The sequence below is a fragment of the Piliocolobus tephrosceles genome, chromosome 15 (assembly GCF_002776525.5).
Source record: "Piliocolobus tephrosceles isolate RC106 chromosome 15, ASM277652v3, whole genome shotgun sequence".
Taxonomy (NCBI): Eukaryota; Metazoa; Chordata; class Mammalia; order Primates; family Cercopithecidae; genus Piliocolobus; species Piliocolobus tephrosceles.
The window spans coordinates 29,196,169-29,214,133 of record NC_045448.1 but is presented as its reverse complement, the minus strand read 5'-3'; the positions used below and the strand labels follow the sequence as shown (position 1 = coordinate 29,214,133).

Genomic DNA, 17,965 nt, shown 5'->3' with positions numbered 1-17,965 from the left:
GAGGATCGCTTGAGCCCAGGAGTTCAAGGCTACAATGAGCTGTGATCACGCCATAGCACTCCAGCCTGAGCAACAGAGCAAGACCCTGTCTCTAAAACCAATAAAAGAATTAAAAAATAAAGGTGAGCAGACTAAGATCCACAGCGATATAGAGTCTGTCTGTCCAGGAAAGGGTAGACTCTTCTCTTACTGATACAGCAGCTCAATTTCACCATGCACAGCCTTTGCCATCCTACTTTCAGAGGGTTCTACTGTGCCCTCCTGGACCAGCTCTCTGTCCTAAGGTGGATTTTTCTGACATCATCACAGCTAGGCCAGAAACTGAAGACCGAGGCCACCTGCTAGGTCCTCCCACAGGACTGTGATGCTGAGGGCTTAATCTTGAATCTTTGGGGGCCAGAGTCAGAGACCCCTAAGAATGAGGGAGAGAGAGCATAGAGAGACCTGCTTCTAATCACCAGCATCCAGACCTCTGAGGCCAGTCTGAGGAGCTTCAGGAAATGGGCTGGAGGAAGTAGAGGAAGCAGCCTCTAAGATCAACCCCCACCTCCTGGTATATATATTTTGCTTTTGGTATATAGGTTTTGCTTCTCTGGTTGAACCCTGACTGATAGAGAAGCTTGTGGAGCCAATGGGTTATTGTAACAAGGGTTCAGAGCTCGCAAACCACCTCAGACCACTGAGAGGTCACCAGGTCACCCCACTGCCTAGCAAACCCTCAGTCAGGCTGAGTTAACCAGGGCTTGGGGGCTCCAGGGGGAAGCACAGCTGGGTTTCTCAATGTCTCAACGTCTCCCCGGTCAGATGAAGGATGGAGTGCCGGTGCCCCTGATCATTGCAGCCGGAGGTGGCGGCAGGGCCTATGGGGCCAAGACAGACACGTTCCACCCAGAGAGACTGGAGAATAACTCCTCGGTTCTAGGGCTGAACGGCAATTCCGGAGCCGCAGGTAAAGCGCCGCAAGCATGCCCTCTCCCGGAACCTCTCCCAGGCTTTCAGCTGGGCCCTGATGCCATCGCATGCCTGAGGGCATCTTAGTCACTGGCACCTGGGATGCTGGGAGCTCTGGATATTGGTCCCAATATCCAGGGAGGGAGGGCAGGCAGCACCCTGGGAGCCCTGCAGGCCGTCCTGCTGACCTGGAGCTTGGACAGGTAGAAGGTCACTGAGAAAGTGAGGCAGGGAGCAGCCGTCAATCAGCCAGCTGACCCTCCCTGGGTTTTACCAACATGCAATTGTTAGAGCCTCCCCCGGAGATTCCTTCTTCCTCCAGGGGCAGATGGGCCACCCAGTTAAGATGTGAGCAGATGAAAAAATTCTTGGCAATGTCAGGCCCCCTAGACCCCTATGGTACAGACCTCCAGGCCCAGGGCTGCCAGACCCAAGCATACCCCACTGGAAAATCTCCTTCTTGACTCTCCACGGCTGAGCTCTCTTCCTTCATTAGTGGGAGCCAGAAGCACAAAAATGCGAGACAGGCAGGGAAGAGAGTATCAGTTCCCTGATTCCTCTAAAGTCAGCCACCCCTAAAGACAGAAAATGCAATTCCTTTTTGTATTTTCTTTTCCACACAATCAGACTGTGGGAGGATCTTAGAAGGCATTTAAGATTTGGGATTAATTAAAACAAATGTGCAAACTGTCTCTCAATTGAGAGACAACTAGAGATAGAAGAGTAGAAACAGTCATGGGTCCACCATGAGGTTCTCCAGTGACATTCACAGCACCTCTACCGAGGCCCAGCACCTGAGAAACCCTGAAGCACCTCTGCCTCTGTTGCACATGTGCTGTCAAAACAACCCTGCAGGTTTCCACGCGGATACCATTCCTGTTTTACAGGAGAGCCAATGGGCTCACCAAGGCCTGATGACTATTTTTTTTCTCAACATGGTTGAGCTTTTTAGTGATGGAGACAATTTTGTTTGTTTGTTTGTTTGTTTTTGCGACAGAGTCTCGTTCTGTCGCCAGGCCGGAGCACAGTGGCACGGTCTCGGCTCACTGCCACCTCTGACTCGTGGGTTCAGGCGATTCTCCTGCCTCAGCCTCCCGAGTAGCTGGGATTACAGGCACACACCACCACACCCAGCTAATTTTTGTATTTTTAGTAGAGATGGGGTTTCATCATGTTGATCAGGCTGGTCTCGATCTCCTGACCTCAAGTGATCTGCCTGCCTCGGCCTCCCAAAGTGCTGGGATTACACGCGTGAGCCACTGCGTCTGGCCAGTGGCTCAATTCGTATTTTTAAAACACCGTTGTTCTGATTTTGATATGGGTTATTTTCCTTTCCACACATTTGCTCGAAGGCTGCAAGGTGGGTATGGGGTCAGAAACCTCCTCAGCTGGGGCTGAGCAGGATGAAAGCACAGCACGTGGTCTCCACCATCTCGTTCTGATTTATTTATTATGCACTTGCTCACAGCCCTGCACAAACACCAGAGCCAACTTCTGGCCCCTATCACGCCTAAGGGGTCTTCCCTCTGCCACATGACAACAGCCTTGACAGGCCCACACGCTCCTCTGAGAGCAGAAGGGAGGACAGCGAGACCCAAGCTCAGCACCCACCCCTGCAGGTTTCATGGCTGACAAAGTGCCCCCAGCTTGCCTGATGGCCTCGTCTCAGCTCTGCTTGTCCCCATTCTAGATTCAAGCTTGTTCCTGACCTCAGCTTCATTTTCCAAACCTCGCTTCCTCTTTCTAACAAGACAGTTATCCACCTACAGGTCCCTCTGGGTCCCAAGGAATCCCGGCCACAAGTGCTTCCAGAAACCCTGCCAGGCCGGTTCACCCGTAGGGTTCCGGCAGACACACACACTGCTGTTTCTACCTTCCACCATTAATGTCCGGGTCCCCACCACACATCATCTGCTGCAGCAGAAAGGATTTTAGAGTTTTTAGGATACAGTCACCCTTTCCTATCCATCAGTTCTGTGTTCATTGGATTCAACCAACCACAGATCAAAAATACTCAAAAAAAAAAAAAAAAAAAAGATATTTGTATCTTTACTGAACATGTACAGACTTATTTCCTAAACAATACAGTAACTATTACATAGGATTTACCCTGTATTGGGTATTATATGTAATCTAGAGATGATTTTTTTTATGGGAGAATGTGCAAAAACTATGTCACTTTATATAAAGGGACATTTATTTTGGTGTGATGGAGGGATCCTGGAACCAATCCTCCACAGATACTGAGGGACAACTGTAGATGTCTGTTCAAATGTCCTATGGAACGGAACACAGGTTGGCTACACTCAGCCTCGGCTCTGTAGATAGCTTCCTTTGCAAGAGCCCAAAGCAGCCCCAGGCATTGGGAAGCACAGCCCCGAGGCTGCCTTTGTTGCCAGGGCATCGTCCACCACTGACCAGGGCTTCTGTTCCTGACCTTGGAGCGGTTCCTGAGAGCCTGGCCCTGGAGAACCTCTAAGCAGGCTGAGCCGAGGTGTGAGGCTGTCTGCACGCGTGTGTTTTGCCTCTCAAGCCCCTGACACTCCTCACCCCTGGCAGTTTGTGGAGCGTTTCATACACTCACTGTCTCCTTTGATCTTAACATCAACCCTGTGAGCTGGGTCTTATTATCCCCAAGCTACAAGTGAAGAAACACAGGCTCAGAATGGGCGTTCTTGCCCATGCTTTCACAGACAGCAGTGGGCTCTGTGGTGCCTAGTCCAGGATTCCTGCAAGGAACTTTAGTGCAGGGTTTTGACATTTGGCTGCTCAAAGACTAATGAGTCCCATTTCTTGTTAGGATGGGAGGCAGTTAATGAAATGAAGGTCCAGTGTTATGGGGCTTGGCTGACATGAAGAGAAGATAGAGGAACGAGTTTAGTTACCATGCTGCCTGTCTGCCCACCTCCCCCGATCCTTAACCAAGCACAGCCCCTCCTTTTGAGCCAGAGAGGACTGGCAGGAAGCAGGGGTACAAGGCACGCTCTCATCTGGGTGTACTCAGCTGTGGCCAAACAGGTCTCCCTAGGGCAAGCAGCCTCCTACTGAAGATGGGCCCCGGGAGCTGGAGCTGGTGCAGGTGCCCTCCAAGGCATCCTGCATCCTTCTGGCCGGCATCCTCACGCGGGTTCCCCATCTCTTCCCGCAGGTGGTGGAGGTGGCTGGAATGATAACACTTCCTTGCTCTGGGCCGGAAAATCTTTGCTGGAGGGTGCCACCGGAGGACATTCCTGCCCCCAGGCCATGAAGAAGTGGGGGTGGGAGACAAGAGGGGGTTTCGGAGGGGGTGGAGGGGGGTGCTCCTCAGGTGGAGGAGGCGGAGGATACATAGGTAAAGATGATTCGTGTTCAAGGTGTCACTCCCTCCCCCTTAGTCCTAGGCTCCTCACCTCCCTGCCCTCTCCCGGCCCTCCCCTGGCCTGCCCACGTGTGGACTGTGATGTGACTGCACGCCTCCGTCTCCACCTGGCTGGACCTGCCAGAGGCAGGGTGTTGGCTCTCGAGCCAGCATCCTGCCTCCAGGCTTCCTCAGCGACAACATCAAGGTCCCATGTGATTCTTGATCTCCCCCAAAGTCGATGATAAAGAGGCTTTGGCTTTCCAGACTAGTCTCTGAGTCACCCGTAAGGACTCCCCCAGCCTCCCTTGGATGGCCTGGCCAAGCCAGCTCCTGAAGGGGCGGGTTTGTGGTTTCATGGACTCCTCACTCCTGCTCCCTACCCCAGCCCACCAGCTTCCTGGAAGGCGCTGCTGTTCCTGCTGACGGGAGCTACTCCCGAGGGCAACTGCAGGCAGGCCTAGCCCAGCCCTTCAGCAAGCAGCCGGCCATTGACCCCAGCTGCCTCATCTGGGCTTCAGAGCACAGTCAGCAGAGCCTTCTGAAGCTGAGAGGCTGGGAGACGATGGCTCCCCGCTCCCCACAGATTAGGACGAATGCATGCATGCTCTGTGGTGTTCGTGTCTGTGTTTTGCTTTGACGCTGTGTGTAAGATGCTTGTGTTCACCACATGCTCTTCTTTTCCAAGCTGGGTGGGTGGGAGGAGCCCGAGGGGGGAGCCCAAAGATAGCCCAGCCCCAGGTGAAAGGAGGGACAGGAGCCTTAGGGTACAGGGGCTCATCTCCCGCAATCCCCACACCCCGCCACACCCAACCCTGACCCAGTGGGGCTGGAGAGCAGCTCTTCATCCTGACCAGTCCTGGGAGAGGCACCACGGGCGTATCCCAGCCTAGAAGGACTAGAACTTTTCGGACTCTTGCTCACATTAACCACTTCTTAGTGGGCCCCCAGCAGAGTGGTAGAGACCCCTCCTCCATCGGAGCTGGCCTGGACCTGAGGGGAAAGTAGCCACACACCCAGCATCTACTGGGCCAAATCCCACGTGCAGCCTCTGTGCCCTGAGCCTCCCTTCCCTCCCCGCATCCCTATCCCTGAGGTCCCCAGTGACCCCCTAACTTTGGCCAGAGCTGCATGCCCCGCTGATGTGCATGTGTGTTGATTTTGGCACGCACCCCCCATGTTAAACTCTGCTCTGGTTTGCTACTCAGGCGGCAATGCAGCCTCAAACAATGACCCCGAAATGGATGGGGAAGATGGGGTGTCCTTCATCAGTCCACTGGGCATCCTGTACACCCCAGCTTTAAAAGGTAGCCCCTCTTCCAGGCAGCAGAACAAACTTCCTTAGGTCAGTCCTCCCACCAAGCCAAAACCTCAGAGTCTCTGACATGTATCCAGGATACAGAGGCACAATTATGGGTCCCTGGCAGACAAGCTTCCTATAGCGCAGGTCACCACATTTCCTGGAAGTCAGGATGTGTGCTTTCATATGAATGCAGAGGCAGAATCCTAGGAAAGGTAACAATAATAGCCCAATACCTGCACCAGCCAACCTAAAGATCACATGTGCGCTTCCTCCCACACAAATGCAAACATCCACAGGCACCCATGCCAGCTGCCTCCACTGCACTCTCCATATGCACAGGAAGACTCTCCTACACAGTTGTGCTTCCAGTGGCTACGGGACCTAGGAACAGGGACCAGAGCACCCACAGTGACCACCTGGAGACATAGTACTGAGGCTGGGAGTGGGGAAGCAGGCTCGGCCCGTGACTGACCGTCCCTCCTTGTCACCAGTGATGGAAGGCCATGGGGAAGTGAATATTAAGCATTATCTAAACTGCAGTCACTGTGAGGTAGACGAATGTCACATGGACACTGAAAGCCACAAGGTCATCTGCTTCTGTGACCACGGGACAGTGCTGGCAGAGGATGGCGTCTCCTGCATTGGTAAGGGGGCGGGGCCGGGGGAGGCAGAAGGGCAGACAGCCTGAGATTTGGCACATGACCACAAGTGGTTTCTAGGTTCCAGGACACCCTGGATTCGGTTTTGTAAGCTTTCTGTCCCTCCCCTACCTGCGACAGCTCGAGTGCTCTGACCCCTGTGTGAAAGGTGGGCCATGGCTCCTGAAGGAGTCTTAAAAGTCCTCTAGTATAGAATACCACCCCCACTGAGGGGCCACTCTGCCCCCACTTAAACATGCCCAGTGACAGGGATCTCACTGCTCCTAAGGCGCTCTGTTCCCTTGGGCAGTTTCAGAGCCGGAGCGCTGTCCCCTTAACCTTCCTCTCCTAGGTTTCCTTACAGCAGCAGCTTTTCACGTGCAGTGTTTGAAGACAGCGCTCCCATCCTCCTCCTTTTCTTTTTTTTTGGCAGAGTTTCACTCCTGTTGCCTGGGCTGGAGTGCAATGATGTGGTCTTGGCTCACTGCAACCTCCACCTCCCAGGTTCAAGCGATTCTCCTGCCTCAGCCTCCCGAGTAGCTGGGACTACAGGCGCCTGCGACTATGCCAGGCTAATTTTCATATTTTCAGTAGAGACAGGGTTTCACCATGTTGGCCAGGCTGGTCTCGAACTCCTGACCTCAGGTGATCCACCCGCCTTGGCCTCCCAAAGTGCTGGGATTACAGGCATGAGCAATGGCCCAATCCTCCTCCTTTAACTCTTCTTCATATTAAATAACCTGTTTGTTTGCAGCAGTTCATACAGGATGCAGTTTTGTGTCTCCTCCCCCCGCCGCACCAGTGTCCCTCTTCTGCATGTGTTCCATTGTCGATGTCCCTTTTGAAATGTAGTGTCCAGTAGCAAGCACGATGCCTCTGTGTGGTCTGGCCAGCAGAGGGCACAGGACCCCTCCCCACTCTAAGCCCAGTGCCTCAGGGCCACAGGGAAGTAACTTAGCCTCACAGGGTGTTACTTAGAGCGCACCCTGTTGTTTGGTCACCTGCGGCCCCCACCTCTCTTCCAGATCTACTTTCGTTTCACCTTCCATCCTCACCCTGTAGTTGTGCAGCTCATGTTTTGAACCAACGTCCCGCCATTGATATTCATCCCTGTTAAATTTCCCTCCACTCAAAAGCTACAGCTAAAAGCTTGTAAAACCAGGATGAGTCTGGTCCTGCTCATGATTCTCTGAAAAGAGAAGTGTGACAAGGTCTCCAGCGATGGGAGGGAGCAGGTAGTTTTTGTCTCAGCTGGAGAGGTTATTTTTGACTTGGGACCAGCTCAAAGGAGAAAGGGTGCGGTTGTCAGTGTCCCACTGGGACCTGTCTTCCAGTGTCGCCCACCCCGGAGCCGCACCTGCCACTCTCACTGATCCTCTCCGTGGTGACCTCTGCCCTCGTGGCTGCCCTGGTCCTGGCTTTCTCCGGCATCATGATTGGTGAGTGCACAGAGCCCCAGGGACTCCCAAGGGGGCGGGAAGGCAGGACTGAATAGTGTCTCAGGCTGTGCCACGGGTGCCAGGGTGTCACTTCGTTACGCTAGTCCCTGGAATTGGGTGGGGTGGTGATTAGGGAAGCCCAGGCCAAGCCAAAACCGAAGCTCGCAACCTTCCCCCCACCAGAGCAGCTGCAGTTCCCTGAGGAGCCCCTGATTCTGCACCTCAGCCCCGTGTGTATCCTCCTGGCTGATCGGGGGTGGGGAGCTCTCCAGTGTTCCTCACGACGGGGAAAGCTCGTCCCCACCCCTAGACATCACTTCTAGCTCCCATGTGCTTCTGCCGGCACAGCTCCCGTTTGGCTCCCACCCTGTATAATGCACTAGCCCACTCTTCTCCAAACCAGCCCTCCACCACCCTCCAGGCAGATGGATGGGAAAATCGGTTTCTGAGTATATTTCTGTTCAGCCTGTGAGCCAAGGTGAGCTGACCTGCAGGTCACAGAGAGCTCAGTGTGGTCCCAACCAGCCCTTACTGCTGGCAGAGACATGCCCAGTACAGATGGGCAGAGGCTTGAAAAGGGCAGAGGGAAAGGCTCCTGGGAGCCCTCGCAGGCCTGGCCCCTGCAGGCGAAGGGATCTTCCGGTAGAAGGGAGATGGCAGCACGCACTGCGTCCCCATATGGTGCCATCCCTCAAAGGGACAGGATAATAGGAGCTAACACTTGTTGCATGGTTACTACATGCTCAGCAATTTGCACATTTCAGTTCATTCGATCCTCAAGTAACCCTAATCTGATCATGGTCGGTCCATAGCATAGAGGAGGGAACTGAGCACATAGTGGGTGACGCGTTTGCCCTGGCCCGTGTGGCAGGGGGCTGGGCTTTACACACAGAATCTACCCTCTGAATCACAATTTTGTTCTGGCTCCCATGGAGTTTGCCTTCCAGAACATCCTCACATGTAGGAGTGATAATGGTCATTCACATTGGTAGAGCTCTTTAGAAATTTTCAAAACCATTTTACGGGGGTGAATTTCATTTCATTGACAACCCTGGGGGTGGGGAGTGGGAGTGGTTAGGGAAACAGGGCAGGAGTTACCATCCCTGCTTACAGAGCGGGAAACTACTGTCCAAAGAGGTCCTGTGACCTGGTCCTCATGGCTCAGCTTGTAAGTAACAAGAGGCGGAATTAGAGCACAGATCCCCAGACACCAACTTAGAGATCTTTTCTTTATGTGGCTCTTCTCCAACTCTGCGGCTTGGCAGTTCTCCAACCACAGGAAACACAATTGACCAAGATCCCAGCTGCACCCTCCAATCCACTGCTGTGATTGCATTGAAGCTGCCCTACCCCATGACTGAGCACAGCAGAAATACTAAGGCAGGCCACTTCCTGGGAGCCGTGGGACTCCTCTGATGACTGACTTTGGCTCCAGAACCCCTTAGGGCCTTGCTGAAAATTCCTTAGGCTGCATGGCACCCAGGGTGCTTCCACCCAACCTTCCCTCCCTCCCTCGTTCACATGGGGTCAGACTTGCAACACGGTCTGCTGGCTCACCCAGCCTTCCCTGGCTCCCTCCCCATTTCCTCGCATGGGCATTTCTTCTAATAAAATCTGCAGACCATCTTGGGTCTAATCCCGTCTCCAGTCTGCTTCTTGGAGGACCCAGACTAACATGACTCTGCCCTGTATAATACAAATAATTCTTTTCTGGATTTGTGATTTTTAGCTTTACATTTACTTTAAATCATGTTTCAATTAAAGACACACCTTCACATCTAAAATCATTTTGTTAGTATTTCTAAGTATGATGGAAAGGTTCAGAGCTCAGGGGAGGATACGGAGATCCAGGGAGGCTTCCTGTAGGAAGTGGCCTGTGTAGTGCTTCAAGGGCCAGGCTGCCTGGTCCAGGCCATGTTGCAGCTGACCATCCATCTGCAGTGTACCGCCGGAAGCACCAGGAGCTGCAAGCCATGCAGATGGAACTGCAGAGCCCTGAGTACAAGCTAAGCAAGCTCCGCACCTCGACCATCATGACCGACTACAACCCCAACTACTGCTTTGCTGGCAAGACCTCCTCCATCAGTGACCTGAAGGAGGTGCCGCGAAAAAACATCACCCTCATTCGGTGAGCGCCCTGCTGCCGTCCTGGGAGGAGAGGGGCTGCAGTCTAGGGGCTGAATGTTATCACAGCAGACTCCTCTAGCCACAAAAGGTCAGCAGAGCCCTCCCTATGGGCACCCCTAGCCCTCCTAGGAAGACAAGCCTTGACATTCAGGGCCATGCGTGTTGGTTTAAGTTAACTCCTGTATGTTTATGGAGTTTATACAATGAGAGGAGAACCAGGGCTCTCCTCCAAATTCATTGAGGTATGCTCTCTCCAAGGCTTCCTGGCCCTGCTTCCCTCCAGGGGAGCAGGGGAGCAAAGGGCCCCTCCTCTGAGCATCTAGAGCAACTGTACCTTCCTCTGTCACTCACTGGCAGCACTCCCCAGCCAGTACCCCCCGGCGATATGTCTGTCCTAAAGGAGCGTAAGCCTCCCCAGGGAAAAGCCATGGTTCATACACCCCTGTGTCCCTGGCAAATATCAGACTCAATAACTACTGATTGAATGAATAAACATTTGACCATTGTCATGAGTCCCTGGTTGGAATCCTTCTTTCCAGTTTTCAGATGAAGAACTGGAAGTCCGAGATTGCATAGCACAGCCGTGTTGAGGGTGTTACTCCTGAGTGTGTATGTTATCCCCTGCCTCTTGTGTTTGTCCACTACATGTGAGCCCCGGGCTCAGTAATGAGCCCCAGCTGCCTCATTACTGTGGCCTGTTTGACTCTGTCTCATCTTGTATTCTCCTTTGCACAGGGGTCTGGGCCATGGCGCCTTTGGGGAGGTGTATGAAGGCCAGGTGTCCGGAGTGCCCAACGACCCAAGCCCCCTGCAAGTGGCTGTGAAGGTAAGAAGTGGCTCACTTTTGAGCCTGCCCTTGGCTTGCAGACTCTGTAGGCTGCGGCTGTCAGCTCACAGCCTCCTCCTCCTCCCCACCCTCCCTTTCTCTGCCCAGACGCTGCCTGAGGTGTGCTCAGAACAGGACGAACTGGATTTCCTCATGGAAGCCCTGATCATCAGGTAAAGCCACAGAGAGACACCCTCCTCCCAACTCCCCGCTGCCCCCAAGAACCTGGAGAGGTTTCTAACAGATCGATCTCTCCAAGGGAAATGGTGTTGTCCCCAGCATGTCCCCTTTTCTCCAGTAGGAGACTTCCAAACATTCTAGACACTTCTTACCAGACTGGAACAACCCGTGGTGGTTGTTTCAGAAACAAAATCTGTGTGGCCTAATAATCCCACCGATGTCACGGTCTGCAACCAGTTCCCTGCTGTTCTCCATCGGTTCTTCTTCCCTCACTTTTTCTTAAGAAATGGAGCATGCTAGACTTTGACAGTACAAGATACAATCTCCCTCCAAGACCCTTCACCAACCCCAGTAAATGTGCTCCTAATATGATGGGAGGCCACCCCATCCTAGGCTCCCGTCAGCAGGGCTGAGTCTCAAGCTGGCTGCACCTTTTGACTTGAGGCTCCAGGGTCTGTATTTAAGCTGAGAGTCTCAGTGCCTGTGGCTCCTGAGGGCGTCCACAGTGGCAGCAGGTCCCCTCAAGGAGGAGGCAGATGTTTGACCTCAAGATCAGGTGGGGGCTCATGGCCCCCATCACACCAGGAAGACTCTGAACGTCCTGACAGGTGGGGGCAGATTGGGATGTCCCTTTGGTGGAAGTGGCAGGGGTAACAAGGCCAGGCAGTGTGAGCGATATGGCTGTGAGGTCTGGAGTCACAGGAGAACACACAAAATAACATTTATTTTCTGATGATACATGTAATTCCTGATTATGAATAAAACTTGGCAAGTATGAGATTATATTGAAGAAGACCCAAATTGCTCAATCTCACTACTTGGTGGTAACTAACCATTATATGTTGGTGTCTAATCACCCAGTCTTTCAACACTTGGGGGGGTGTACACGTATGTGTATGCACACACATGCATGCACATGTTGGCCCATGTGGAATTCCTAGGCCCCACTGCCTGTGTGTTCTAAAGGGATCATGTTAACAAGAAAACCCAAGTCTTGGTCCCTCCCATGAGGAATCCACAGGAAACTGATGGACTCATGAGGCCATCCCCTTTTCCTGGGTCTGTTTCACACGCTGTCACCTGGCAAGTCTCACCCAGTCTCTCTTAGAAGCAGTTGTTTTGCTTCACCTTCTGCCTGAGGCCTTCTTGGGAGAAATCGACCATGAATTCTAGTGCCCAGTCCGTGCACCAGTATCTGAGACAGACACCCTCCTGCCCCGAGACACTTTCTCACCCAAGTGCCTGAGCAACATCCTTGCACTTCCAGCCCCTCTCCTGCAAACGGAACTCCTGTGGAGCCCGCTCTGGTTCTTCCCACCTGCTCACCAGTGAGATTCTGGGTTTAGGCTCAGCCCGGGACCCCTGCTGCCCCTATTTACAGAATGTATTTATACATTGTAGCTGCTGAAAATGTAACTTTGTATCCTGTTCCCCCCAATCTAACGTTCGCCCAGACTCAGCTAATTTTGGTTATACCCCACTCTGCTCTGCAGCAAATTCAACCACCAGAACATCGTTCGCTGCATCGGGGTGAGCCTGCAAGCCCTGCCCCGGTTCATCCTACTAGAGCTCATGGCAGGGGGAGACCTCAAGTCCTTCCTCCGAGAGACCCGCCCTCGCCCGGTGAGTGACAACCAGTCTTTGCTGCAGTTGTTGTGCCAAGGACAGGAGCAAGGATGGAAGGAGCAAGAGTGGGCAGCCTGGGTAGCAAGTTCCTCGGTGGAACTCAGGAAGTCAACTTTAGGCTTGGATAGGGGGGTGACTGACTGGAAGAGAATGAACAGAAGACAGAGGTAGATGATGGCTAAGCCCCAGGCCCAAGGAGCTTGTGCAAGGCTCCTGCAATGCATTTATATTAGTCCATTCTTGCATTTATATAAGAACTACCTGACACTGAATAATTTATAAAGAAAAGAGGTTTAATTGGCTTATAGTTCTGCAGGCTGTACAGGAAGCATGGCTGGGGAGGCCTCAGGAAACTTACAATCATGGCAGAAGGCAAAGGGGAAGGAGGCACATCTGACATGGCTGGAGCAGAAAGAAGGGAATGCAGGGGGAAGTGCTATATACTTTTAAACAACCAGATCTCATGAGAACTCACTCACTATCATGAGAACAGCAAGGGGGAAAATCCACCCATGATCCAATCACCTCCCACCAGGCCCCTCCTCCAACACTGGGGACTACAATTCAACGTAAGATTTGGGCAGGGACACAAATCCAAATCATATCTGCATTCTATAGCCTGGATCCATTCTCATGGCCTGCCGACTCTGGAAAACCAAACTAGAGACAAACACAGAGGGGAACTTTCATGCCAGCCATGTCACTACTCAAGCAACTGACCCGGGCAGGTCACTCTGCAGTTACTCATTCAGAGCCCACTGTCCTCCTGTCTCAAGTAGGGATAATAATACCTGGACATTCTAACCTCATATTTAGGAAGGTGCTACACACATCTTATGGTTAACAGAGCTTGGGAAGTGAAGATACCCAGTGTGGACCCAGGAATCCCAAGCTCCGGCCCCAACTTGGCCATTAGACACCCATGTGGTTTAGGGCAGTCTTAAACCTTTAACCTGGGTATCCGCACAGGTGAGATTTGAGGATTGGACTAGAACATCTCAAAGGTGGTTCTAAATTATTAAACACAGCAGCCTGGGCAGACCCAGAGCCCAGCTGCCCATGCTTGGGTCTGCAGGTCTTCAGCAGGCCCTGGGTACCAGGAACTGGAACTGAGCAGGCCCCAAGGGTTAGGATCTAGGCTTCCTCCAGGAACCACTGTGCTGTGGGGATCACAGGGAAGACTTGCACAGTAAAAGCAGCAGCCACCCTCCCGCCCCCAGGAAAGCAGGGAAGGACCAACAGCCAGTGGTTCCAGAAAGCCCAACCTGACCACACTGCTCACAGGGACTCAAAGTGGTGACGGAAGCCCCGCAAGGTCATGGCTGTTCTGATCTCTACCTTCAGTCAGGATCCATGTAAAATACCTTCACCTTAGCCACTGGGTGACCCATCTCGGTATCTAAGAAGAATACTGTCTTACCCCTTGAGAAGAGGAATGTGTGTGCACCTGAGCATACCTGGCAGGAGGACTGGGCAGGGAGCAGGGAGATAAAGACTACCCCTGTCTCGTAAGAGCCCTCGTCAGCTAGCATCCTCCTCAGACCTTCCAGATTTCTCAACACCACCCTAGGAACAGACGATACAGATCTCTCCCCATTTCTATGGATGAGAAAGCTGTGGCCCAGAGAGATTATGGGACTTGCCGTGGCCACACAGGAAGTGGATGAGCTGGGACTAGAACTCAGGCCTTATGACTCCTGATTCAGTGCTCTCTCCAACTTACTGCTTATCCAGTGGTCCCCTCTGGGAAACTGTAAACTATCAAGATGAGGTTGGGCGCTTAAAGCCAACACTGCCAGGCATCCCGGCATCTCTGCCAGGGTACAGGCATCAGATTCAATGGCTTTCCCACCACCACCTAGGAGGGCAGAGCCTTTGACTCTCATGCCCTGAGATTCTCAGCAGCGCTGCTGTCAGTGGGGGACACGTGGTATCACACTTTGGGGAGAGGCACAGCCCTGGTTCTCCCACTGGACCTTCCTGAGGCTCAAGAAGAGAAAGTCGTATGTATGCAAAGGAGAGAGACTTTGCAAAGGGAGTCTGGGAGCCCAGCACTTGGCAAGTTCAAGGTTCAAGGACTTCAGGGGCAGGAGAGGGTAGGAGTGAGGAGTGGACCTTCTCTCTCTCTCTCTGTCTCTGTCTCTCTCTCTGTCTCTCTCTCTCTCTCTCTCTCTTCCTCTTTCTCTCTCCCTCCCTCAAAGACAAAGGCATCTCTCTCCTTTGATGATGAAAGATGATTCCAATATTATTACAAAGAAAAAGTCCAGCAAGGAAAGGCAGATCATTCAGTCTCTCACCACCCCCAACCCAGAGTGCTGCCCTTGGAGAGTCGGAACAGGAGCCTGTCCCCAACTTCTGCCCTCTAACAGCAGGCACTACCTGAGGGTTGCCCACAGTGGGGAGGGGGGGCCTGCCCTTGGAAGAGCCACTTCTCAGGGCCAGAGTCCCACCCTCACCCAATCTGCTCTTTCAACCCCTGGCCCCGCTTTTCCTCTGTGGCTCTCGTTGCCAACCATGCACACCCCGGCAGCACCCCAGTCATGGTCCTCCCCGCCTCCCATACACCCACCAGGCCCAGGTGAGCTGTCCTTTCTGGGATCCTTGGCTGATTTCAAATGTCCAATTGGGGTCCTCCAGAGCCACCAATGCGGATGTGTTTGTGGCAGCAGCTTCCCTGGGGCTTAGCTGGGCTTCCTGCATAGATTTCAGGGTCACAAAATCCAACTTTGTAAGATAAGGATTCAGTGGACTGTGAAAAAGGAATGTGATTTCCAGCAGACAGACAGGGCTAATCTCAGTAAATCCTACACAGGATAAAAGAGGGTAAGTCGGCCAAGGGACATGAGGGATGGAGAAACGTGCTGTGAAGAGAAAGCGGGTGGAGGTGTGCCTCCAGATTCTGAAACTCGGACTTCAGAGGCCTGAATTCCACCTGATTCACTTGTTGAAATCACCCTGATACTCCCAGGGGTTCCCTGATGACCTACTGTGTGCAGGCACCAGGCTTGGGGTGCAGAATCAGACAAGGTCTCTGTCCTCACTTCCTGGCAGCTCTGGAGCTCAGTGGCTCCACAGGCTTTAGATCAGGATCAAAGGCCCTTTGAGATGGGATAAAAGGCTCTGGCCTCAGACAGCATCTGTGCAAACATGAAATGACAGGACGGACGTGCAGACGCAGTAGACAGAGTGGATGCCCAGGTCAGCCGTGCCTGTCATGGAAACGAAATGCGTGGGTACAGATGAAAACAGCACTTGGTCCCAGGACTCCACCTCTTCAGGAATGAAGATCCCTTTTTAATGTCAAAAAAAATTATACAGACCCAATATTTATTCAGTAAATATTTATGCAGGACTTCCTATATGCCAGGGATAGGTAAGAGCTGTACTTTAGTATCCGTGAATTCAGTCAATAATGACAAAAGCCATTAAGAAGTCAGTCTCTTTATAAAGGTGTGGGTCATTAATCACAACAGTGTCTGTGACTATTTGGGACATGGTAATGCCTGTGGGTAGTGGCTGTATGGAAGACATTCAGAATACAGTTGGCTTATTGGATTCCAGAGGTCCACAGTCCACAGGCAAGAGACCAACGATGACAATGCTGGCTCCAAACACATAAGGGACATCTGGTGCCAAGGAAAAGTGGGGACTTCTCGCTGCTTTCTTTTTTTTTTTTTTTTTTTTTTTTTTTTTTTTTTTTGAGACGGAGTCTGGCTCTGTTGCCTAGGCTCTGTGGCCCAATCTCGCCTCACTGCAACCTCCGCCTCCCCGGCTCAAGTGATTCTCCTGCCTCAGCCTCCCGAGTAGCTGGGATTACAGGCATGTGCCACCATGCCTGGCTAACCTGTGTATCTTTAGTAAAGACAGGGTTTCACCATGTTGGCCAGGCTGGTCTCAAACGCCTGACCTCAGGTGATCTGCCCGCCTCAGCCTCCCAAAGTGCTGGGATTACAGACATGAACCATTGCACTTGGCCATTCCTCACCGCTTTTCAAAGTGGGCTTCTGCTGCATTTTGTTTGTTTATGTTCCCCACCTGCATTCTTTGCCTCTTTTTCATCATTCCCTCTCATCTTTATATGCATCAATTTTAAAACATCTGCCGGGCACAGTGTCTCACACCTGTAATCCCAGCACTTTAGGAGGCTGAGGCGGGCAGATCGCCTGAGGTCAGGAGTTCTAGACCAGCCTGGCCAGCGTGGTGAAACCTCATCTCTACTTTAAAAATACAAAAATTAGCCAGGCCTAGTGGCGGGCACCTGTAATCCCAGCTACTCGGGAGGCTGAGGCAGGAGAATCGCTTGAACCTGAGAGGCGGAGGTTGCAGTGAGCTGCGTCATTGCACTCCAGCCTGGGCAACAGAGTGAGACTCCATCTCAAAAAAAAAAGAAAAGAAAAAAAAGAAAAGTCCTATTCTGTTTTTCACTTGGCAAAAGGATTCCTACCCTTTGTCCTGTGATGGTTCATCTCTGAATACTTGGGGAGAAGCTATTAATGCTTTAGAAAGGGAGCAATCTCAATATTATTCTATTTTATTTTTAGAATATATTATCCTTTGGGAATAGCCCCTCAGAAGCTGTGACACCAAACAAATCATTCCTGTTTTCTCAACAGTAAAAGTAGGATATTGACCTAAAGGGCATCCCTGAAGGGAACACCAGTGCCCTAGGGGCCTCGCACTCACACGTGCTCTCAGAAGAACCCATGCGCAGACAGCCCTCAGAGCCGCGGCACTCCCACCCTGGACTCTCATGCACACGAGCGGGCAGCAGAGACTCTGATCATTCCCATCAAGCAGCGCCCACGCCTACTTGATCTTCCAATTCCATCCCACAAACCCACCGTGGGGAGCACCCATAGCAAGCCGCACAACCATGGCCGTGAGAACAGCTGGGTCCGAGGAAGTGCCGCACTCCAGTGGCAGATGGGGATAAAATCCTGATTCCTACTCTTTGCCCCAGGAGGGATGCAGATGGCTGCAGTGGCTGGCGATGTTCTGCAAGTCTAGATTCAGCATGGGGTTTGCCAATGTCCACAGCTCCTCCCACCCCACCCCACCCATGCACACAGCCCCTCCCAGACACACACAACCCATGCCACACACACAAAAAACACATATACACACCACATGCATATACACAACTCACATCACAGGCACCACACATATTCACAACACACAAAAAACACACACCACACACGTACATTACATACACAAAACATATACACACATAAACACAACACACACACAAAACACACCACACACATACACAACACATAATACACATATACACAACACACACACTACACTACCTGGTTCAAGTGATTCTCCTGCCTCAGCACACACCACACACACGCCCCCCACACAGAAACACATCACATAGACATATACCATACCACATACATACACCACACATACACACACACCTCACATATACACAACACATACCGCACACACGCCCCCCACACGTACACATATATCACATACATATACTCACACACACACCAGACACATCACACATGCCACACACACACCACACAT

At 52.2% G+C, this 17,965-nt stretch overlaps 1 protein-coding gene across 1 annotated transcript in view; it reads left to right on the top strand.

Moving 5' to 3' along the window:
• ALK (ALK receptor tyrosine kinase) overlaps positions 1-17,965 on the top strand; it is a 761,479-nt gene that overhangs the window by 712,835 nt on the left and 30,679 nt on the right. The window contains exons 15-23 of the mRNA XM_023217284.2: positions 805-949; positions 4,100-4,282; positions 5,497-5,595; positions 6,083-6,235; positions 7,564-7,668; positions 9,610-9,796; positions 10,531-10,621; positions 10,730-10,794; positions 12,295-12,424. Of these exons, the coding sequence (XP_023073052.1) occupies positions 805-949; positions 4,100-4,282; positions 5,497-5,595; positions 6,083-6,235; positions 7,564-7,668; positions 9,610-9,796; positions 10,531-10,621; positions 10,730-10,794; positions 12,295-12,424 (1,158 nt within the window). The remainder of the gene's footprint in view (positions 1-804; positions 950-4,099; positions 4,283-5,496; positions 5,596-6,082; positions 6,236-7,563; positions 7,669-9,609; positions 9,797-10,530; positions 10,622-10,729; positions 10,795-12,294; positions 12,425-17,965) is intronic.